Source organism: Microtus pennsylvanicus, chromosome 11 (genome assembly GCF_037038515.1).
Source record: "Microtus pennsylvanicus isolate mMicPen1 chromosome 11, mMicPen1.hap1, whole genome shotgun sequence".
Classification (NCBI taxonomy): Eukaryota; Metazoa; Chordata; class Mammalia; order Rodentia; family Cricetidae; genus Microtus; species Microtus pennsylvanicus.
This window is the reverse complement of record NC_134589.1, coordinates 35,632,787-35,656,846: the sequence shown is the minus strand read 5'-3', so window position 1 is coordinate 35,656,846 and position 24,060 is coordinate 35,632,787. Positions and strand designations below refer to the sequence as shown.

General features: G+C 52.3%; 1 protein-coding gene across 3 annotated transcripts; it reads left to right on the top strand.

Moving 5' to 3' along the window:
* Tbx4 (T-box transcription factor 4) lies at positions 1–23,788 on the top strand. Of its 3 annotated transcripts, none has more exons than XM_075942280.1 (8): positions 1–188; positions 837–953; positions 8,598–8,717; positions 9,352–9,499; positions 20,007–20,159; positions 20,853–20,941; positions 21,021–21,256; positions 23,172–23,788. In XM_075942280.1, exons 1-8 carry the CDS (start codon positions 1–3, stop codon positions 23,786–23,788), a joined length of 1,668 nt encoding a protein of 555 aa, XP_075798395.1. The 3 variants fall into 3 exon arrangements, with proteins under 3 accessions (XP_075798395.1, XP_075798397.1, XP_075798396.1); XM_075942282.1 differs by having other exon boundaries at positions 1–192; positions 859–953; XM_075942281.1 differs by having other exon boundaries at positions 1–192; positions 859–953; positions 23,169–23,788.
* Positions 23,789–24,060: the final 272 nt, after the last annotated feature.

The window sequence follows — 24,060 nt, the reverse complement described above, 5'->3', positions numbered from 1 at the left end:
ATGCTGCAGGATAAGGGCCTGTCGGAGAGCGAGGAGGCCTTCCGGGCCCCGGGCACAGCGCTCGGGGAGGCCAGCACCACCAACGCCACCAACGTCCCCGAGCCCGCGCTGGCCGCGCCGGGTCTTAGCGGAGCAGCTCTTGGCAGCCCCCCGGGCCAGGGCGCCGACGTCGCCGCTGCCGCCGCGGAGCAGGTAGGGGCGACGAGCTGTTTGAGCGGGTCCTTCGAGGGTCGTAGCTAAGATTCCTAGGGTCCGAGACTGTCAGCCCTTTGGTTCTCCGCTGGGCATGGCTCGTGTTCTCTGATTTCGAGGGAGGGTTCTTCTCCACTCTGAACCCTCGGGGGCTGACTCTGAGGCAGTCCTGGAAGGGGGATCCCTGATTCAGAGAACGAACCCAAACCAATGTCCAGTTTCGAAGACCCCAAAAGGGTGAAAGCCAGGGAGTGGGACAGACAGGAAGGCCACAGAACTATCACTGAGAAGGCTTAGAGCCACTACCGTGCACCATCACCACAACCCGCATCCCCCGAGCCTTTCTCGGTGTCCCTCGGTTCGCCCACAAGCGGTGGCTAGAGCCAGCTGTGGAGTGTCGTCTGCATGGCATAGTCACCTTGTGTCCTCTGTAGGATCGATCATCAGTAGGTGAAGCCCCAAGGGAGAGAGTTTGAATCTGATTCAAAGCTTCAAATTCTCCAGTGGTTCAAAATAATTTTGTGAGAAACGAAATCTCGAGGAGTAGGCTCGAGGGCTGGCTGTTCTGCACGCTTCGTCGGTCTGCGCTCTACTCTATGCAGGCTCCGCGTGGAGCCCAGCTGTGGGCCAGCCAGGCAGACCAGTTCTCCTCCCTCCCATCCCCAGACCATCGAGAACATCAAGGTGGGGCTGCACGAGAAGGAGCTGTGGAAGAAGTTCCACGAAGCGGGCACCGAGATGATCATCACCAAGGCCGGCAGGTCAGTCGGGGAGAGCGACGTGGGGAGAGCGGCAGGTGGGAGCCAGGAAAATGTGTCTGCCAGGAAGGCCCTTAGGGAGAGGACTCTGCAGTCCTCTGGGTTCCTGGTCTTGGGCCAGTGGGAAATTTATCAGCCACTGAGGTCCCAGCTCCACGTTCTACAGCAGCCGGCGGGACCTACAGCTTTTGCACCCTCCTTCGACCTGAGGGGGTCGGAAGGGACAGCATTACGCTGTTGACGTGCAAACAAGCGCTGCCACACCCGAAGGCCACCTGCAGGGATGCTTGGCCCTCAGGGGAACTGTACTGCCTACTAACCTCCCGGTGAGGGTCGGGCTGAGGTAGTGTTTCTCAATCGCCCAAACTTTTTGGGAGCAGCATGAACCCCAAGTTTCTTATCCTAGGGCAACACCCTCCTCAGCCTAGGAGAAGGCACCACCGGGTCCGTGCGCTGTCTGGGCGCCTCCCTAGCTCTCGGTGGCTGCCAGCGAAGGGTGATTTATAAAGTGGAAACATCTCTAAACTGCACTGGTGTCTGTGGGAGAGGAGGGAGGAGAGGGTGAGAAGAGAAAGACACGAGCAGCGTGTGTGTGTGTGTGTGTGTGTGTGTGTGTGTGTGTGTGTGTGTTCTTGGGAGCTCACAAGCCTGTGAATGTGTGTAAAGGAGACAGCGGCTGTGGTGGGCCGGCTGGCACAGGACAGGAGTGGCCCAATGGAGCAGTTAGCAAGCGAAGGGGACAGCGATAGACACTCGGAACTTACAGTTTAGGAAGCTCTTGTGGAGACTCTGCCCTTCTCCATCCATACCTTTGGTTTTGGTCTCTGGGAGCAAATTAGGTGAGACAATATCCATTCCCCTGGTGATGAGCCTGGAACTTGTTGTTTGGAGAACTCAGATGCTAAGCCATCAAGGGCCAGGGATGTGGAGTCAGACTATAGTGGGAGGAGTGTTCTCTTGCCAGCTCAACTGTTTCCATCTGTGCAATCCTCAGACGAGGGCCACACTATACGGGGGTCTCTACCTGCTTCCCCTTCACCCACAAGACAAAAAGGTCCTGCTTCATTCGGCTGTCCATGAAGCCCATGACAGAGTTTTGTTTCAAAAGAAATAAAAACCAGTGGGGTACTGTGTGTAGTGCATGGATACTGGGGTCCTTCCTGTCCGCTCCCAAACGCAGGCATTGTGAAGATTTTTTTGTTTTTAATTTTATTGACAATGGAAACATGAACACTTGGTCACCCTCTTGTCTCAGAAAGATGGCATAGTCACTCAGGGCTTCTCAGGGAAGGAGGAAGGTTGGTTTTAGGGCCCCGAGCTTTCTGCATTTGGGGGGATGGAAAAAGAGGACACTTCAGTGTTCTTGGCAGAGGGTGGCCTGGCCGAATAGTCATGGGTGAACTTGGGTGAGAAACTATTTGTCCTGTGGCCCTTGGTGCCAGGTGTTTGAAAGTGACAACTGTAAATATAGCTGCCGTCCTTCCTCACTGTGGGACCCAAACCAGGGGTGTCTGTGAAAGGCGCTGGTAGAGCAAGCGTCAGGTGCATTCCAGGTGTGGAGAAGGGGGGATTGTTCTCTTGTGCCCGCTAACATGGAGAAAGGAAAACAGAAAGAACTCTCCAGACTTTACATTTGTAGATTTTAATCTCTTAAAAATAGATGATGGGTATGTTCTCTGGATAGATGAGTTTCTGGTTTTCTGTGAGCTTTTCTATCTGTGTGGGTCCTCACCCCTCCCCCCCCCAACAGAAGTCCTCAAAGTCAGAAGCCTGCGCCCTCTCCTAGAGATCCTACCTAGGGCTGGGCCTCGGGGCATGGCGCTGACAGTTTAAAAATGACCGTGAGGATTCTGGTCACTTATGTGGTCCTCACGTACTTTTCTCTGGTGGAAAGTTATACTAAATCTAATTGGAAAAACTTATTAGCCTCATCCACTTCCGCTTCAGATCTCAGAGCCCCATTTCTTCCTGCAAACCTTCCTACTATCTTTTTTTGGGGGTGTGTGTGCTAGGATCCACCCCATCTTGCACAGGCACTGAGCTACACCTCCAGAACTCCACTGTCTTCAGAGATCTCCTTCATTGGCTTGCTAGCTGTGTCCAGGCTGTCTCTGGGTGCAGCCTGCTGTGTTTGGGCTTGTGGCCCTTTCACACTCCACCCAGTGTTGTCCCAGACAACCACCAGTACCCTTCCTGGGGCATGCTCATTTCTCCGTAGATGGCCCGGTCCAGAGATTCTAAGATGGAAAAACCTCCTCCGTGGCTCTTTTCCTTTTCTTTGCTGATGCCCTGTAAAGTTTGGGATTGTTTGCTCCTGGAGACAGACTCTGGCTGCTTAGGGGCATGGATATCTGCTGTCTGGCCGGGGAAGAATGGGGCCCTGGAGAAGGGAGCCAGAATCTTCTCAAGATGGTTTCACAAGTCTCCTAACCATCAGGTCCTTGAACATCTGAAGGACAGAAGTGGGGGGGGGGGGAGAACCAGCCCCTTTGGATAGGGCCTTTGACTAAAATGCTCAAGAACCCAGGGTGCCAAGTGTCATCTGAGAGTCAGACCCTTCCTAGTCAGTCTCAGTTCCTCTCAGAGCAGAGCACTCATGTTGGTAATTGCAGAGATTTCTCTCTTGGCCTCAGATCCCTTCCAAGCTTGATACATGTGAGAAACTTGCATTTTTCCCCCTCCCAAACACAGATAAAAGTGAACTCCACAAAAAATTAAACATAAACCTTCCAAAAATGAACATTTCCTACCCATCTGACTGCCCTTCTCCTAGGTCATGGTTTTGCCACCAGATAAATCTCCACTATCAGTCTTCATAGCCTGTTGAGTTCAATGTTGCTTGTGTTAGTGACAGTGAATTTGCGTTTGAAAAATGAACTACCGATGAGAACTCCTGTTGAACCTGTATTGTTTGTTATTCTGAGGCAAGGATTTGGCCTGGCTTAATCCCGGGCTTCAAAGCCAATTGCCCTTGCTCTGTATACAGAGCGTCAGAGCCCAGTGGCGTGGGTGATAAGAGAAGTAAGGGTTGAAGACACTGGGAAAGTGGGTTGGGGAGAGAGCGCTTTGATCTCATCTTAAAGTATTTTCTGAAAGCAAAAGTCTATCAGAAGGAAGTGCCTTCCAAAAAAAAAAAATTCCGAGCAAAGCAACTGACCTTCCCAAACAGCACCCATTCCACATACCCTCCCTAGACCCTCCCCTCAGGGAAAATATGTCTTTTAAAAATGCTTTGGGTGTATTAGAAAGGCAGGCTCGTGTTCTCTCTCTCTCTCTCTCTCTCTCTCTCTCTCTCTCTCTCTCTCTCTCTCTCTCTCAGAAATCATTTGGCTCCAAAAGATCTGACCAGAATATAGACAGCCCTCACCCCCCCCCCCCCACACCTTTGGTTGCTGCCCTGCCCACCCCTTCTCAACAAGACCCCACGATTTTAAGGATAAAATGATGGGCGGGCTTTCCAGTGATCCCTGCCTTTCCCCTGCAGCTCGTTTTGCATTTTTGCTTCCCTTCAAGGTTCTAAGAGGGACTGTGTGTGTGTGTGTGTGTGTGTGTGTGTGTGTGTGTGAGAGAGAGAGAGAGAGAGAGAGAGAGAGAGAGAGAGAGAGAGAGAGAGAGAGAAAACGTGTCATTTAAATGTAGGTTTCTTTGAGTGGAATATTTCTGCAAGAGAATGCCGGCCCATCTAAAGTTTATAGCCCTATAGAATTCAAAACAAAACAACAATGAACCCAGGGTGTAACCACCATCCAGATAAGGAGAACCTCCCTAGTCCCCTAGCCTTCTTGTTGAGTGCCCTCCGGGTCACCACCGCTGCCACCCTGAAAACCGCTTTCCACACTTCTTGCCTGCTCTGGCGGTTTTAATGCCTGCATTTAAGGGAAGGCACGTGCAACTGCTTCAGGCCTCCACCCTCAAAGAAGTCGGGGGGCGTTCAGCTAGGTAGGGAGAGTCTGGTGAGGTTCCAAGATCTTGATTTCCAGTCTGTCCCCGGGATGTGGGAGTGTGCACTAATTCGGCGCCTTTCGTTTGTCAACCAGAAGATTCAGGAGCCAGCCAACCCCGCTGCATCCTCTCCCGGCGGGGAGTTTTGCATTTATAGATCTGTGGCCAAAAGCACAACGCCCCCCAGCCTCGGGCCTGCATACAGAGGAAGCTTATCCTAGCAGCTCATTCTAAAGCCATTTCCGAGTAAGAAGCAGATAAAGGCTCGGGTCCGGTACCCTTTCAGAGCCGGCTGCTGATCAGAGGGGAGGTCCCGGCTTTCATCTGCTCCCGGCGGGCGGCCAGGCGGTCAGCGTGTTTATTCCCCTGGCGGAGCCGCTTCCGCGCGTGCTGGCCGCCGCAGCTGTCTGGGGACAGCGCGAGAGCGGGGACTCGGGGTGGCGGGGAGAGAGAAGGCGCGGGGGCACGCGCGAAGGGTACAGAAGGGTGCCGGGCCGTGTGTGGCTCAGCAACAGCTAAACGTAGTGACACCCTCCTTCCTGCACCTCCCTTCCCAGCCCTGAGCGACCCCACACACACACACACACTGTAGGGTGTTATTTTCAGGTACGTTTAATGTCAATCAGAAATAACTTATAGCTCACAGGATCATTTCGTGTGTTTCATTAGCTAGGGAGGAACTTTGTCAGTAGAGCGCTAAGGAAATCACAGCTTCCAAATTCAGTCTAGCCTCTTCCGTGGAGGCCTGCTCACCTGATGAACAGTCCTGCAATTTGGGCGTTTGGGTTCCAGCAATAACCTTTTTCCAAATCAGGGGCAGATGTGAGGTTGGGGTGATATTTCTCGGCTTTCCATGCAGCTGCGCTTCCACCCTGGACAGACAACTGGATATTGGGCATGGTGTGGCTGGCAGCACTTGGGGCCCCCACAGTGTGGTCTGCAGGTCCTTGAAGCATGCCCTCAGCAAGCTTGGCTTAGACCTGGCCATCTGTTTCTAAGAGGACAGGCCATCCTGCTGCAGGGGACCCACACCAGATATCCTGGTACTCTCCTTCCCCACACCAGTGCCCCAAGACCTCCCCAAGTGGCCTCTGGAAGGGCGCAGACCCTGTAAGCTTTGGGAGCAAAGGACTGGAGTCTGAGTGTCTGCCTGGCCCTCTGAGCTGCTGAGGCAACATGGGAAGGTCAGGGTCCCTCAGTCCCCTTTCTTTCTTTCTTTTTTTTTTTTTTTGGCCTTTTCGAGACAGGGTTTCTCTGTGGTTTTGGAGCCTGGAGCCTGTCCTGGAACTAGCTCTTGTAGACCAGGCTGGTCTCAAACTCACAGAGATCCGCCTGCCTCTGCCTCCCGAGTGCTGGGATTAAAGGCGTGCGCCACCACTGCCCGGCTCCCAAGTCCCCTTTCGTTCCAGTCCACACACACTGTTGTAGTGGCGGCCAGGCATTTCTTCCTGGCCCTTGTATGTGGGTCCTGGCCCTAGAAGGGGGCTATGGCTGTCCTCTGCTGGCGCCATCTGCAGCAATTGACTACCCGGGCCCAACAGCCAGGGCTGCCCCATTTTGTTGCTCTTTCTGTTGCAGTTACGAAACGGTGGCCTGGAGGGGACCAGGAAGGCGAGGAAAGGCAGCTGCTGCCCTCCTCTTTAGCTTTAGACCCACCAGGAGTGAGGCAGGGCCAGAAAACAGAGTGGCACCCGCTCCAGCTATGCCCCTATGCCGGGCTGAGGGCTGGTTTGAAGGAGGAAGCTGGATTGGGTTCCTGAGTTCTCTGCCCCCCCCCCCCCCCCGCGATCCTTGGAGAGGGGGTGGATTTGAAAATGCTTTCAATCGACATCTGAGACAAATTCTTCCACACGGTTTATAAGTCCCTAGACTTGCAGTAAGAACTGCCGTACCCCCACTTCCAGGCACGCCTACAGGAACACATGCGCACTTGACCCACAAGCTTATGCACATGCGCCTGGGCCGCCATAGCCGCCCTTTTCTCTCTGCAGTGTGTGTCCTAGTCTTTCCTGTAGCAGGAGAGGTGCATGGGCTGGTCTAGGCAGGGCCTGGAGGGGAACCAACTCTTCCAGAACCTTTCTGCTCAGGGTCCCAGTTTGCTGTGGGGTCTGCCAGCTGTGGAGAACTTTATTCTTTCCGGAAGTCCTACCCTATCCAGGCAAGCTAGTACTGATGACAAAATGGAGGTGGGTGTGTCCAGTCTGTTTGAGGTTTTCAGGGCAGCATCTTGTGAGGTTCTCTGGCTTAGTGAATGGCTTGCTGGTGCTGTTTTGATTCTCAGCACCACAGTGGAGGGGTGGGTTGAGGTTCCCACATCTGTGGCTTCGGTCAGGTTTGGATCCTGCTTATCTCCTGAGAAACCCCTTCATGATTTGGTTTTTGTTTGTTTTTGTTTTTCGAGACAGGGTTTCTTTGTGTAGCCCCTGCTGTCCTGGTACTGTAGACCAGGCTGGCCTCAGAGATTCACCTGCTTCTGCCTTGGGAGTGCTGGGGTTAAAGGTGTGCACCACCACCACCCTGCCCTGCTGATTTTTCTTTTTCTTTTCTCTTTCTTTCTCTCTCTTTTATTTTAGTTTATTTTTTTGAAAAGGTTTTTTGGTATATAGTTCTGATTGGGCTCTAACCAGAAGTCCCCCTGCCTCAGCCTCTCTGAGTACTGGAGTTATAGGTCGGGAGGAACAGCCATGCTGGTTTGAAATGCAGTTTGTGACCCATGTATAGTGACGGTCATCTGACCCAGTGTGTGCTAAGCAAGTGGTCTATAGCTGAGTTCCATCTCCAGCCCTCTTTGTGGGGAGTCAGCTGGGGAAGGGTGAGGGAGGGGTTCTGTCTGCTCTACTCTGTGCTCCTGCAGGCTTGCCTGTACTGAGTGCCCTAGGGGAGCTCTTCTCAGAATGTTCAAATAGCGTCCTGGACAGTTTCATCACAGGCTACAGGAACTGGAAGACTCACTTTTGTTGGGTCCATTTTCAGAGAACTAGGACCACACCCCTGGCTTGTGGGACATGGGAACAGAGCAGAGACTTAAGGAAATGGTAGTAATGTTATCCTTATTTGAGAGGTAGGGAAACTGCGGCACAGGAGATCTGGGCAGGTGGCCTGAGGCTTAGCTGGTTAGAGGTAGGCCCGACTGTGATCAATGGCAGGCTGATTTCTGCTTCCATGTTTTTCCTGGTCAAGGTGCTGTGTACGGCCTCAGTGAAGCATGCACCGTGAGAAATACCCCTGCAGCTCACACAGGAAGAACCAGGCTTAGCAGGGTTTTCCCGAGTTCTCTTTCCTGTGAGAAAGGCATCTCACTGCCTATGGGAGCGGCTGACAGTGGCGTCCAGGGCAGCTGCACTAGTGCCCTATGATGTCACCTCAGAACTCAGCTGTTTGTAAGCTGGCAACGAACTGGGGACAATTTGAGGCAGCCAGAATGCTACTGAAATGCCCCCTCACTGTCCCAAACAGGGTCTCTATGCTGCCTGCTGCGGTTCACAGCTACCGGGTCCCGATCATGGGGGATTCCCACGGAGGGAGATTTGGACAAGGTGTACGATGCTGTCTTTCTGGGTGTAGATTGACAGCTGGTATGGGGTCTGTTGTGGTTTGAACAGTTCTGTCCTGTGGGACAGTGAGGACAAGAGAGAAGTGGGTCATGACCTTTGGCTAACTCTGCTGTTTCTCCCACTGTGCTGCCTTAACCCTTGACCCCCTCAGGAGGATGTTCCCCAGCTACAAGGTAAAAGTCACTGGCATGAACCCCAAGACCAAGTACATCCTGCTCATCGACATCGTCCCCGCAGATGACCACCGCTATAAGTTCTGTGACAACAAGTGGTAAGAGGTCCAGGGCCTGTCTCTCCTCCGTGCTGGCGCTCTTTCTTCCAGTCAGTCTTTACTGCCCAGAGTCATTTTGTTGGGGTGCTTCCTGCAGCCGGGCAGGGGCTGAGGCTGGTGTATAGGCTTCGCTGGCCCTTGACGGGCCCTAGAGCATCTGACTGGGACTCTCTGGGGTCCATGGTGGCGGAGGTCATAGACGCACAAGCTAGACTAGAGCTCAGAACAGGCTCTGGATTTGAGATGTTCCAGCTGACACGTTCAAAACATTGAAAAAGTAAAAAACTATATAAGGGTGTGCGGGGGATGGAGAGGGGGTTGGTAGCTCAGGGGTTAAAGCACTGCCGGTAAATAAATAAAACTTATAAATCAAACACACAGAAGTGCCCACACTCCCTGAAGTGTCTCTATAAACAGCCCTAATCTTTGAAGTCAACGCTGGCACCTTCCTTCATCTCCCCCTTCCTACTGAAGTGAAGGGAGGAGCTGGGAAGCACTAACCCCTCCCCTCGGCTCCCCTCCCCTCCCCCCTGCATCTGCCCTGGGCCTTGGTTTGCTGTCAGGGGGAATGGGGAGTTTGGCTTCACCAGACCCCAGGGAACTCTTCTGCTGCCACTGTCTGCTTTGTCTGCAGGATGGTCGCAGGGAAGGCTGAGCCAGCCATGCCGGGGAGGCTTTATGTCCACCCAGACTCTCCTGCCACGGGGGCCCACTGGATGCGGCAGCTGGTCTCTTTCCAGAAGCTGAAGCTGACCAACAACCACCTGGACCCCTTTGGCCATGTAAGGACTGGGGTGGTGGTCTTGGGAGAGAGAGCAGCCCTTAAGGTTTGAGAACAGGAGAGACTTCACTTTTTATCAGGCCTCTGACCCTGCACATCAGCTGTGCATCCCCTTCCTCCTCACCAGCTGGTGACTCTGGGCAAGGCTCTCAGCCTTTTTGAGTGTCTGTTTCCGTGTATAGAGACTGGGGTTGACTGTATGTGCCTTCTGTGGTAGTGAGGCCTAGATGGGGGGTATGCAGAAATTTCCTTAGAGAAGAGCCAAGTGAATGGTGAGTATGGCCATGGAGATGATGAGGAAGGTGGTAGTGATGGAAGATGTTGCTGATGCTGGCAGCTGTGATTATGATTGACGGGTAGTGATGATGGCCACACTGGTGATGCTGACCATGGTGGGGGTGGTGATGCTGTGACGGGGCCCCAAACCTATTCCTGCTAGACTCTACAGATGTGAATTCTGAAGTCCTTCTGACCTCTGGAAAGGGAGCGTTACCTCTGGCTCCTGGCTCAGCCGCTGCCTGGGGTCTGGTTCATAGGTCAGGACCAGGGATGTAGGAGCGGCAGTGGTGGCTGCCCGCAAACATTCTAATCCCAGTTTCTCAGGCTCATTCTTTCCCCATCTGGCCCTGGCAGGCCCACAGAAAGGAAGTTTTTATGTGAAAATCTTTAGCTCAAATGTGTTGGAAACAGAAGCCTGGCAGCCAGTATCGTCTTGCGGGGCATCAGACCCTGATTCCGTGGATGCCTGCGATTCTCTGGTAGTGTGGTGCAGGGGTGTGGTGCAGGGGTGTGGGGGAACCTCAGGCGGTGGAGGCCGTTAGGTGCTGCACACGTGAACACAAAGGTCACGTGGGACAAGGACACAGGTCGCTTGCACAGCTCAGTCTCTGGGGAGACTGAGTCAGGGTCAGTACAAGTCAGGGTCCTGAGAAGAAAAGTTCTTTCTGGAGAATGCCGGAAGTGCTTCATCCTGTTTGACAGGAAGCTCCTGGTTTCAGTTTCAGAATCTGATCCAGCTTTCTTCTTGGTCATCGGTGATGTAAATACACATTTAGAGTACAGGATGCAGCAAATTATCCTTTTCTGTTTTATAAGTCTCTATCCTGGGCTTTCCATGCAGATCCCAGTGGGGAGGGTCAGTCAAGCCCCAACTCCCAGAGCAAATCCTAGCCAGGTCTCTGCCCATGTGACTCCTGCTGAACTTTGCTTGGCTGGACTGTGGTATGGGGCTTACAAGATGAGGGAGGGCCTCTGATGTCAGTGGGGACTGTAGAGACAGGGCCCTCTAACTAACCCTGCAGGCTCATGCAGCACTGGCTGGTTGAGTGAGTCGGGAGCTTGACAGGTGAAAGCATCCTGAGATTAAGGGTTTGGGTGGGATCTTGGGTACACCTGCTTGTTACCATAGCTCCCAGCTACAAGGTGTTTCCTAAGACATTTCTACTTCCCTGGCCCTGCAGAAGGTGAGAGGAGAAGGTACCCAGGCTTGGAAAGCCAGCTCTTTAGAAGGAGAAAATACTATGTTTTCTTAGCTCATCTCCCATCCTTGGTGGCTCCTCATGGTTTTTTGTTTCGTTTTGGTTTTTTTAAGATAAGATTTCTCTGTGTTGCCCTGGCTGTCCTGGCACTTGCTGTGTAGACCAGTTTGGCCTTGAACTCACAGAGATCTGCCTGCCTCTACCTCCCGAGCACTGGAATTAAAGGCATGTGCCACCAGAGACAGGCGGATCTCTGTGAGTTTGAGGCCAGCCTGATCTACAGAGCAAGTTTCAAAGCTACAGAGAAACCCTGTCTCTAACCCCCTCCCCCCCAAAAAAGCATGACACCTACAAGGTCATTTGCAGCTATTTGGGGCTAGAGAGATGGCTCAGTGGTTATGTGCACTGGCTGTTCGTTCTTCCAGAGGACGTGGGTTCAATTCCCAGCATCCACATGGCCATTCACAACTGCCTGTAACTCTACCTCCTGGGGATTTGACACCCTCGCACAGACATACATGCAAACAAAATACCAATGCACATAAAGTAAAAATAAATAAATCTTAAAAGAAAAAACCAAGGGCGTGTGCTACCACGGCTCTGCCTGATGCTTTTCTTAATTTTCTGAGGACCAGGTATGAGGGTTTGGGCTCAGCAGTTCATCTTTCATGGCAGATGGAATCTAGAACAGGAACTTCTCTCACACCACTTGGCTAGAAACCACTTTGCTCCCAAAGTCAGGGTTGATTTCTAAATGGGAAACCTGTGGGGTTTAAAAGCTTCTTTTAAAAAAAATATAGATATATAATGTTTGTGGGTGTTTTGTGTGCATGCCTGGTTCCAGAGGAGGTCAGAAAAGAGCATTAGATTGCCTGGAGTTTAGATTCTTGTAAGCTGCTATGTGGGTGCCGGGACTGAACCCAGGTCTTCTGAAAGAGCACCTACTGCTGCTGCTGAGCCATCTCCAGCCTCTCCATGTGGGGCTTTGCAGCAAACACCCACAAGGAAATTCCTAGTAAAAACGGTGGGGAAGGAGGCTCCGGAGGGCAGGTAGCCGCAGCGTATGACCTGCAGCAGGAGCAGAAAGGATCATGGGAGTAAAGTAAGCCAGCCACTGCTGCAGCATGGCGCACCTTCAGCTCCACTTCTGTGTTTGTGCTGCTGCAGACCTAACTGTCCATCTCTTGCTGCTTCCCTCCCACCCCCACCCTTCCAGGAGGCCCTGGCTAGGTGGCCCCGTGGTGGAAATGAGGCGCTTCCCCACTTTCCCTCCTCATCTTTTAAGAGTCTAGCAATACTTCTTGGGCTTCAGGAAGCCAAGTAGGATTGGACTGGCACACAGGTCTTGCTTTCCTGCAAATCTGGAGGCGGGAAGGACATGTGTGCAGTGGCTTGTGCATAGTTCTGGGTGCGGGGAGATAGATGCCCGCCATCATCTGTGCCAGGCCTTTCTGCTTTCAGCTGGCTGAGGAGAAAGGGCCATCTCGCAGGGTGACTCTGACAGGAAGGACTGAGATAGCCCTCATCCAAGTTTCTTTCTTTCTGTTTTGTCTGACTTCCCTCCCTCCTGAGACAGGGTTTCTCTGTGTAGACAAGGCTGACCCCGAACTCAGAGATTCATCTGAATTTCTTAACAAGACATAGGTACACTGGAGGTGGAGGGGGGCATCCATAACGTCTTTTCCCCCTTCCCAACATCCCAGTGACATACTGAGGTATGATTATATCAAAGTTCACCCTGAGGAACAGTGAGCTTATTGGTTTATTCACAGAGCATAGATATGGGGTTACTCACAAGAGTGTGGGTGCTTCCCCTGCAAGAGGCTACACTGAGAATCTTTACCCAATATAGCTTCCCCATTCACTGCATAGTGATTTTCCCATCCCATTTACCTTCCTCCATTCCTTAGCCTTGGTTCTGAGTTCAAATACAGTTCCTCTGGGGAGGAGGCACAGGCTCTCTGTGCTCAGAGCATGCACACCTTCTCATCCCTGTACTTACAAAGCTATATCTGAGCGCTTCCGTTTGTATCTCTACAGTTGGTTTTTGAATCAGAAACACAGTCACATGGATTTAAAAATAAGTCACCAAGGAGACTGGGGAGATGGCTTAGTTGGTTCCCATAAGCCTGAGATAGATCCACAACGTTGATGTCAAAAAGCCCCGCCCAGTGGCGTGTGTCTGTCAACCACAGTGCTGTGGGTGTGGACAGGTGGACCCCACTGCCTAGTTATCAGAATTAATGAACTCTGGATCCTGTCAGAGAGCCTCAGAAAGTAGGATGGAGAATAACCCAGGACAACGCTGGATGCTGACCTCTGGCCTCCACATGCACACGTGTGCATAAACACAGCACAACACATACAAAATTTGTCACGGAGTAAACACAAGTGTTTTTGCTGTGATGTGGTTAGCCGCTGTTACTACTTTCGGCATTGTTGGCACATACAGGCAGAATAGGCTAAGATAACAACGCCTTGTGCACCTTGCTCTGTGAACAATGTATCTTAGTGATGCTTCCGTTGAGAGAGAGCCCCCTGTGCCTCCAGTGCAGCTGCGTTCTACCTTCCTGTGGTAGAACTTTGCCAGGTGCTTTGGTCTTTGTTTTTTTTTTTTTTTTGCTGTTGTTGTTTTGTTTTGTTGTTTGTTTTTGAGGCATAGTAGCCCAGGCTAGCCTTGAACTTGTGATCCTTCTGCCTTCATTTCCTGAGTACTAGGATTATAGGTGTTGACTCCATCCTAGGCTATTTTTCACTTCTTTGTTTTCTGAGGCAGGGTCTCCCAGTGTAGCCTTGACTAGCCTAGAATTTGCTGTGTAGACCAGGCTGGCCTCACACTCTAAGAGATCTGCTTGCCTCTGCCTCCTGAGGGTGAGATTAAAGGCATGCACTACCACACCTGGCTACTTTTCACTCTTGATTATGCTTGAGTGGGTGCCAGATACGTGTGTGCAGTAAATGGCCTGTTCACAGTTGGGAAGGAGAGTTTTGAAGATAGTCACCTCCCTGCTGTCAGGGGAATCCACAAATGTGTGTGCCCACTGTGGCCTTCCTGCAGGGAGGGAGGGGGGCTTTCTCGATTATTCTTTTCCTTTCTTGTGTATATGTATGTGGTGTATGTCTACACGTTCACGGGAATGTGGTGTATTTGCACCTGTGTGCACACACATGTGGAGATCAGAGGTCAGCCTTGGATGCTGTTCCCCCTGCATCCACCTGCCTTCTCTTCTGAGAAAGGCTCTCCCTGGACCTCATGCTCACTGATCTAGATACGCTGGGCATCCAACCTCAGGGACCGTCCTGTCGCTCACTGCCTCAGCTTGCAGGTTACAAGCATGTGCCGCAATGCCTGGCTTTTGACATGTGTACTGAGGATCGAACTTGGGTCCTCATGGTTGTACTGACAAAGCCATTCCCAGTCCCAGCCCTTTAGATTCCTGACAGTTAGATAGGCAAACGATAGGAACCAATTGTAGTTTTAATTCATGTCTCCTTCCCTTCTCCCTGGGCATCTCCTTTTCTGTGAACCGTGTGCTTCTTCCTCCACTGTAGTAATAGGGGCGGCGGGGCTGCGTCCCCAACACTCCAGCTGCCTGCACGGCTAGCTTATGCCCTGAAATAACAACACACAAATTGTATTCATTTAAACAGTGCTTGGCCCTTTAGCTCTAGCCCTTACTGACTAATTCTGATATCCCGATCAACCCATCTCTAATAATCTGTGAGTACCGGTCTTACCAGGAAGATTCTAGCCTAAGTCCATCCTGGGTCGGAGCTTCATCGTGCATCTTCCCTGGAGCAGGAGCATGGCTTCTCTCTGAGGCGTCTGCTCCCGAGAGGAGAGCTGTGGAGTCTGAGCTCACTTCCTCTTCCTCCCAGCGTTCTGTTCTGTTTACTCCTCCCACCTATCTTCTAACCAATGAGGGCCAAGCAGTTTCTTTTTATTTAACCAATGACCTTCCTCCATCACTCCACTTTCCCCTCAGGTTTTCGAGCTCATCAGTTTTTAGCTTTTATAAATGTGGAAGCTGTAGGTCCCGTCTAATGCATTGGCCAGTTTGTCACTTGATCTGGCCCACGGTGGTCGTGGTTTTCCCTGGCAGAAGTTTTTGATTGAATTTATCCTTTCTTCCTTTATAGGTTCTGGGAAGATTTCAGTTATTTCTTTATGAGGGAACTTTCCTTCGGTACTTTCTTAGCATCTTTCTGTGCAGCCCAGGTTGGCCTCAAACTTATGATCCTTCTGCCTTAGCTTCCTGAGTGCTTTGGGGAACTGTTCTAGCCACCATGTGAGCTCTATGATCAAACTCACGTGGTCAGGCTTGGCAGCAGATGTCTTTAACCACTGAGCCATCTTGCCAGCTCCGGATTTATTTATTTATTTATGTATTTATTTATTTAGATTTTCGAGACAGGGTTTCTCTGTAGCTTTTGGTTCCTGTCCTGGATCTAGCTCTTGTAGACCAGGCTGGCCTCGAACTCACAGAGATCTGCCTGCCTCTGTCTCCCGAGTGCTGGGATTAAAGGCGTGCGCCACCACCGCCCGGCTCTGGATTTATTTTTAAGTACAAAATAGGAACCCTTTAGAACTATGCTAGTATCTGATGGAGGTGTCAATCCTGGTTTTTCTGTCTTTTGAGAGAGCTACCTAGCTGTTCCATCATCAGTAAGGGAGGGTCCTCTTTCCCTTCTTCTGCACTCTGGGTCCCCATGTGAATTTGTTTATTCATGTGCCAGTCGCTATAACTGCTGAGACTTCTTGATACATTTAGAGTTTGGCAGGGCTTGTCTCCTTGGCTCTCCTTTTTTATTTCTTCTTGGCAAGTTGTGTGTGTGTGTTTCATATGAACTGTAGGATCAGCATGTGGAGCTGAAAGGAAACTTGCGTTTCTACAGTATTTCCTTTAGATTGTAAACTGGCTTTGGGAGGATTGCGAGGAATGCCCTCTTCTTGACTGGAGTCATCTCCTTGTCCTTCGGAGTGCATTCAGGTGCCCTCCCCAAGGCTCTACACATTCCTGTGGGGGTCTCACCTCGGGTGTCACCGCCATAAATGCACTGTATGTTCTCACCACTGGATTCTCGGTGATGATATGTCTCGCATTGTGTCTGGATGCCTGGAAAGCCAGTGGGCACTGGCAGACAGCATATGAGTCATGAGCCCACACAATGGGATGCTGTTCAGACAGGTGGCCTTTCCTGAGCCAGGAGCTGCTATCCCCCAATAGATCTATGTCTCCTTTCCCTCTTTGTCACCCCCATTTCCTCACTGATAGTGTGCCAAGACCCCACCAGTGCCTTGGGAGCTACAGAGACCTGAGGACCTGTCAGGCCATCCCTACACAGTAGGTAAATGGAAGTGCAGCTCAGGAGTTAGTGCTGCTTCTGCCTCCGCCTCGGATTGCTGACTGATGTGCAGATGTCTTCTGATGTTCTCTCCATGGTCTATTAAAATGAGGGTGGCAATGTTGACTTTGTAATAAGATGTTGTTAAGATTAATTATGAGGTATGTGATACCTCGCCAGGGCCTGGCGTGAAGGCTGCATTCTCCTGACCCCTTACTGATGGCTGTGGCTGTGGGAAGAGGTAGAAAGGTTCCTGGCTGTGTGTGAGAACCCAGGTTGCTGTCCTGAGCTCAAGGTTTTTCACATGAGCTGAAGGTCTTTGCCTGAGTCCTTCTTTTCCCACTTTCACCTTAATATTTCTCTTCCCCCTTTTTTTTTTGACAAATATCTCGTTCCACAGCCGAGGTTGGCATGGATCTCTTGGGGTCCCTCTTCCATCTCAGCCTCCCAAGTCCTGGCATCGCAGGTACAAGCCGCTACATCCACTCTCCTGCAGATCCTATCCATGTCTTAACCTGGACAGGGTGGAGGAAGTGATCTTAGCAAGTGCATGATGCTGGGTAAATCCAGTTTTAAATGCCGTTGTGTGGCTGGTATCTGAGCAGATGCATTGGGGTCCATGGTCCTTACAGTGTCTAGCAGACACCTTCTTAATAGTCGTGAGGTTTATCGAGAGCAGGGTGTACTTTTTCCAAGGCCATCTGGAATCTGCTGGGTCGCCTGTCTTCATCCAGCTGTGTGTCCTTGGGCGAGTCATGTTCCCACTCCAGGCCTTCTGTTCCTTGTTGTAAGTCCGGGGGGCTGGGTCAGAGCCCCCTCTGCACTCTGCCTTTCTAGGGCTCTCAAGTTCTTGGATTCCAGTGGGGCTAAATCTAGACCTCAATGGCAAAGCACGCATGGTAAGCCCTTGAGATGGATGTCTGGCGCTATTGGAATAGTTAAAATAGAGCAGGCTTCTGAATTGTGGCCAGAACGTAATGAATCCCATTTCTGTAGAACAGCGATGATGACGGGGGACCAGCCGTGCAGTCGGGTGGTTGATGTGGCTAGCCCGTTTGGCCCGGCACCACTCCACCTGAGGAGCTCCTGACCGGAGCCAGGTGTGTGAGTTCTTTCAGAGTCTCTCAGGCTCACAGTACTGGGGTCCAAATCTCCATGTGCACTGGTTTGATGAATGGGGTCCTTCCAGACAGATGGGACCCTAGTGTCTGGGGAAGAGCTTGCTCAGGACTGGGGGCTGGTGGAGCCATAGCAGGGAGGCTTCTCTGCGGCCAAGGCTGTTCCCTCTAATGCAGTGGTTCTCAATCTTCTTAACGCTGTGCCCCTTTCATTCAGCTCCTCATGTTGTGGTGACCCTCCCCTGCAACCGTAACATTATTTTTGTTGCTACTTCGTGACTAACTTGGCTATTGTTAGGAGTCATGATGCAAAGCTGTGTTTTCTAGTGCTCTTAGGTGACCCCCGTGAAAGGGTCATTTGAGAACGGATGCTCTAGGGGCTCCTACCTGCCTCTGCAGGCCCCACAGTTTCTGTTCCCTGGAAGGTGTCTTTGGCAGTCTCTCAACACAAGTCATCAGGAACGCTGCCATGGGCTAAAGTGGTGGCCTTCTGAACATAGGACCTTCATGGAACTGGTGGGAGTGGCCGTGAAGGAGGGAAAAGGAAGAGCCTATGCTCCTGGATACATTGTGGCGGCTGCAGAGTTGGGCACAATGGCTGTGGTTTGGGGTTCTGTCTGGTCTGCCTTGGTGATGCCAGCCTAGGAGAACCAGAGAGATTGGGGCCCATCCAGCATTTGGGGGAGCTGCAGCGTGTGAATGGCCATAGAAAGTTTGTATTGGATACTTGCTCATTTTCAGATTCTGACTGGAAAAAAAAAATGCCAAGATTAACTTGTCTCTGGTGAGCAAAGTAAAATCTAGAGGTTTGGAGGCCTGGCCCGGCTCTGCGCTCACTCAGCCAAGAATCCTGACGTGCAAAAGAACAACAGATAGGACCCTTTCTTTGGGAAAGTTTGTTTATTTTAGTGGTAGTGGGAACTGAGCCCCCATTTCGAGCCCTGGGTGAGTTTGTAGTTTTGAAGAGTTAAGAAGAATTAGAAAGCCACATGGCACAGGCAGGGCAGATATGGGAGCTCCCACACAGGGCCGGCCTTGCAGAAGGAGAGAAGACAGGCCTAGATGCGCAAGAACGCCAGTGCAGCAGGAAGGACCATGCTGTGGTGGGGACACACCCAGGCTGCCTCCTCAGGAACAGAGGTCCTCCCTGAGTACCCGTGCCTTGGTGACTTGTACAGGGTGACAAGTCTTGAGGTGCTTCCTAAGGCCCAGCTCTGCCATATCAGGACATTCCTGGCTGCAGGAAAGATGTGTTTTTCTGCCTCGTTTTGAGTTGGGCAGTGTCCTGCGCTACCAGAGAGCTCTGCCTTTATCCTCAAGAGGGTAATGGCTGTTGTACAAGACAGAAAGGCTGGCCAGAGCACCTAAGTGAACTTCAGAGCCTAGGGCAGGCAGAAGCCCACAACTAGCCTATGCCAGCCTTCCAGATGCAAGACGAGCATGGAACCTTCTGGGCCTCAGAACTCAGCAAGGCTTTCCAGAAAAGAACCAGTACTGGGCCTTTTCTCTTGGCACCGTGGCCACCCAAGGGTTAAATATTTCATTCCACAGAGGCTGAGGCAAGCCTAGCCTGGAAGGGGCACCCCAGGCAGAGGAAAGCATTTTGAGGGGAAGAGGAGCTGAGGGCCAGCAGCTGAGATAGAAAGCAAAGGGTTAACAGATGCAGCAGAGCTGATAAAATGCCCCAAATTCCTGGTCCTGCCTCCAGTGGGAGGGCGTCTGGCAAATGTCAACGATAAAAAATGCATTTTAATGGCACCTGATGTAGCCGCTACCGTGAGGGCACAGCCATATGAAGCACGTTGGGGCAGTTAACTACTGTGTCTTTCTGCCTAGGCTCTGGTGACCAAGCATCTTGGGCTCTTCCCTAAGCTTCAGTCAGCTAGGCTGACATCTGTCCCCAAGCCCGCTGCTCTTGGGTGCTCGAGGTCTCCTGCAGGCCCAGGCATCAGTTCGGGAACTTGGCTTGTCACTGATGAGTCTTACTCAGGCTAGGAACTGCCGCGATCAGCTCGGAGGGTAGCAAGCCCCAGTCTTGTATTGGGCCCCAAGCTAGAGCAGGACATTTCCCTCCCCTTCTCCCGTCTCTCCTGTCCTGCAAACCCTTACCACAGTTGTTGACAGATGTGAGAGGTGGTGGCTGAGCCCTTACAGTGGGCAGTCCCAGGAAAGGCAGGACACCTGTAGGTTGAGGGAAGGGGGCAGGCTGTGTGCTAGGATCTCACAGTTGAGCTCCAGAGAAGGTGAGGGACATAGGGTCAGTGAGTCGTCAGCTCCCTGATCTTTTGCCTATAGCTCAGCTAACTCAGCTGTACGGACTTCCTCTTTTCTCTAGGCTCTTGATTGTCACTGTGAAAAGAGTCCCACACTACAAAAGCTGGGATAAGGTGCCTCTAGAACAGAGAGGCTAAGTGAGGCTGTGGGGATGGAGTTGGGACTCCAGTTCCTTTATTTCGGAGCTTTGAGACATTTCTGGGTTCAGTTCTGGGTCCTAGGCTCTCAGGAAGTGGCCAACCAGGGCCCAGGGGCTGGGGCCTGGGGCTCAAATCAAGACCTTCTCTCACAGATCATCCTCAACTCCATGCATAAGTACCAGCCACGGCTGCACATTGTTAAGGCCGATGAGAACAATGCTTTTGGCTCCAAAAACACAGCCTTTTGCACCCACGTGTTCCCAGAGACATCCTTCATCTCCGTGACTTCCTACCAGAACCACAAGGTATGGTAACCCCCCAACCCTCACTGAAACCCCACCCAACCTGCCTTCTTCCCTGAGGTGAAGTGAGGCTGCTGCTGACCCCAGGGCACATCAAGTAACGAACAGAAAAGCAGATAGAAAAGTACAGATAGAAAGATCGCCATACTGGGAAACAGCCAGGTTTTAAACCAAGGAGTCCTGGAGAAGGCAGAGTGAGGCCAGCAGCTGAAAACTAGAGGCACGGAGTCGGCCTTGGGGTGTGAGGGTCGGGTTCTTTCCTTTTAGAATCTTCTTGTAGAGATAGTTCTGGGCTGGCAGGGAGAGGAACCTGGGTCCTGTCAGCTAGATGGCTGGCATGTGCCAATTACCACCTCCTCCCTTACCTTTGGTCATAGGCTGCAGTTGGGTTTTAGAAGTGTGGCCAAGTCAGATTTTCAGTCACACAGAATCGTTAAGGGGATTGACACATGCAGGGGTCAGAAGAAAGCACCAGAAGGGCTGAAGCAAACAGAGCAGACAACCTGGGACAAGCTCTTATGAGCAGCCAGGTCAAGGATGACCCAGTTGGTCCTGGACAGCACGCTGGCTCAGAGCTGGGGTTCAGCTTCTCCAGGCCATACCTAGGTACTCATTAGGCCTGGGCTGGGGGAGGAGGGCTACTAAGCCAGCCTGTCCTTTCTCCTCCCAGCCACTCTGTGTGTCCTTTTCCGACAGATCACACAGCTGAAAATTGAAAACAACCCTTTTGCCAAGGGATTCCGGGGCAGTGACGACAGTGACCTGCGTGTGGCCCGGTTGCAGAGGTGGGGCTGCCCTGGCCAGGGGTGGGACGGGAAGACCCAGGAACCCTAAAGCATCTTCACTCTCTCCCTGCTCCTCCAGCAAGGAGTATCCGGTGATCTCCAAAAGCATCATGAGGCAGAGGCTCGTCTCCAGCCAGCTCTCAGCTAAGCCCGACATCAGCCCCCTGCACAGCGCGCACCAGGCGCTGCAGCACTACCAGTTTGAGAACGGGGCGCACATGCAGTTCGCTGCTGCAGAGCCCCAGGACCTGCCCCTCAACTCCTTCCCAACACAGAGGGACTCCAGCCTCTTCTACCACTGCCTGAAGCGCAGAGGTAGGGATCTGGGAACTGCCTGAGGGCTGTTCGTGCAAGCCTGTTGGTCCTCACTTTTATGTGACCTTGGGAATCCTCAGACAGTTCTTTTTTGTTTGGTTGGTTTTTGTTTTGTTTTTGTTTTGTTTTTTTTTCCAGACAAGGGTTTCTCTGTAGCTTTGGAGCCTGTCCTGGAACTAGCTCTTGTGGACCAGGCTGGCCTCGAACTCACAGAGATCCACCTGCCTCTGCCTCCCGAGTGCTGGGATGGGGTTCCTCATGCTCAGCTCTGCCTAGAAGCTAGATTGTTGGCAGTCTCAGCCGCAAAGCAGGGAGGACCCACAATGCTGGGTCTGATGCTCTCCACTGAGCCCTTAAGGATGCCCACTGGTTTCTTGGGAGCTGAAATGAGTGACTGGGCCCTTGGCTTCTTTCTAACACTGGCCCGGAAACCAGCATGTCCAGGCTTTGCTGCCTACTCTGTTTTCCACAGACAGATTCAAGCACGACTAATGTTACCTTGCCAAGAGATCTTCTTAGGTCTCCAAAATTCTGTTGGGAGCAAGTCTTTTGCTTTAATCCAGAACATTCTGTCAGCTCACTTCTAGAGATGAGCCTGGCAGAGTGCCAAGTGTCCTAGAAGCAAGTCCCATTATAACCTAGTCCCCTAGAGGTCAGAAGAATGGTCGTTAGACCTGATGCTGCCTCTTTAGTTTAAAAAGGTGGGCTTTCATGTTATTCTATAGTAGTCAAATTTCATAAATAAAGCTCTGCTGGAGCTCATCTATCCCATATATGGTCTATAGCTGCTTTCATAGGTCAGCAACCAAACTGAGTAGCTGTGGCACATACTGATGGCCTTCAAGCCTATGCTACCTGTCTGGCCCTTTGCTCCTTCCAGAGTAACTGGGCCACCTGCCAATCACGGGAAAAGGTGGGGAAAGAGGCCTATGTATCCCTGGGCAGCCAGGAATCAGTCAGTCTACAGCTGGGCTAGGAGGTCCACCCCTCTTCCTCCAGGCTGCCCAGCCCTGTAAACAGGGATCCCTAGAGAAGAAAGCGCAGGAGAGAAGCCAAGATCAGCCACAGAGGGGAAGTGTTCTTGAGTTGGTTGAGAGGGGGGCTGCCCCAGCCCTCAGGCCTCAGTAACCCCTGGGTCCCAGGGGCAGACATGTTACTCCAGAGGGTTGATCCCACACAGTCGGGGCCAGGGTAGGAGTCGGAGGGCAGTAGTGTTGGAAGATGCAGCGATGTGGTTTGTGGTGGCTGCTGGCGTCGTTCCAGAGGGTCTCAAAGTAGCCTCAACAGTCAGTCTTTTCCCTTGTCGCTAGTGCAGCTGCTTTGTAGAGGCTGTTGGGTTGGGATTGGCAGGACAACTGCAGATATGCCTTCCTTTTGAACACAGCAGGGTTAGACTGCTCATCTCACCCCCAGACAGCAAACGCTTGCCTACAAGCCTTTTTGGCCCACCGCCTCCTTCCCGAGGCTCTCCGCGGTAACATCATGGCCTTAATTTGCTGGCTAGTTCTGACAGATGTGGTCTCTGGGCCTGCTTCGTTCTGGCAGTTGCCTTCACTCTCCTGGGCCAAGGCGGGGCTAGCCCGAGAATGCCAGTGTGCGGAAGGGCCTCTGAGCACCCCGAGAGTCGGGCTGGCAAAGCTTGGTGTTGCCTGATGCAGTGCGTTCCTCAGTGTCCAGTGATGTGGTGTCTCCCGTGGTCTTTGATGAGGGTCCATAATCTGAGCACTTCTTGGCCATTGCCACCTTATAAAAGCTGCGGCTGATTCAAACGGTTCTGGGAGTTCCAGGCAGCATGGGGCCAGGGTGGGTGCTGAGAGAAAAGGGCAGGCTGTCCTGGCGTGTGGGGTGGGTGGGTGCACCAGGTCCTGGGCCGCTGGGAACACCCCTTCCTGAGCACTTATTTGTCTTCCAGCAGACAGTGCCCGCCACCTGGACTTACCCTGCAAGCGATCCTATCTGGAAACCCCCTCGTCGGTGGGGGATGATCACTACTTCCGTTCTCCCCCTCCCTACGACCAGCAGATGCTGAGCCCTTCCTATTGCAGTGAGGTGACCCCCAGAGAGGCCTGTATGTACTCGAGTTCAGGGCCCGAGATTGCGGGGGTGTCTGCTGTGGACGACTTGCCCCCGCCCCCACTGAGCTGTAACATGTGGACGTCGGTCTCGCCGTACACCAGCTACAGCGTGCAGACCATGGAGACTGTGCCTTACCAGCCCTTTCCCGCACACTTCGCCACCACCACGATGATGCCACGGCTGCCCACCATCTCGGCCCAGAGCGCCCAGCCACCAGGAAATGCCCACTTCAGTGTGTACAATCAGCTGCCCCAGTCTCAGGCCCGAGAGCGGGGGCCCTCCACTCCCTTCCCTAGAGAGCGTGGCCTCCCCACAGTGTGCGAGAGGAAGCCGCCCTCCCCACACCTGAACACTGCCAATGAGTTCCTCTACTCCCAGAGTTTCTCCTTGACCCGAGAATCATCCTTACAGTACCATTCAGGAGTGGGGACTGTGGAGAACTGGACTGATGGATGATGTGACTGCTGTATCCTTGACAACCCCAGGACCATGTCAATCCAGTATTAACCTCTGTGGGTGGCTGGCACTGCCAAGAAACATGGGAAGATATTCCAGAAGGTGTGCGTGCGTGTGTGTGTGTGCGCGTGTGTGTGCGTGTGTGTGCGTGCTTGTGTTTCTACATGCATGTGTGTGGCTGGAGAGCGTCTGTCTTCTGACATGCAGCTAAGGCCAAGACAAGAAAAAAAAATACAACTGTCTAGGAAGTAATTTAGACGTCAGGAGCCGAG

Coding starts and splice junctions, on each gene's coding strand:
- Tbx4 (XM_075942280.1), top strand. CDS start 1: ATGCTGCAGGATAAGGGCCTGTCGGAGAGCGAGGAGGCCTTCCGGGCC. Junction 9,500..20,006: donor ACCTGGACCCCTTTGGCCAT/GTAAGGACTGGG, acceptor CTTCTCTCACAG/ATCATCCTCAACTCCATGCA. Junction 21,257..23,171: donor CCACTGCCTGAAGCGCAGAG/GTAGGGATCTGG, acceptor GTCTTCCAGCAG/ACAGTGCCCGCCACCTGGAC.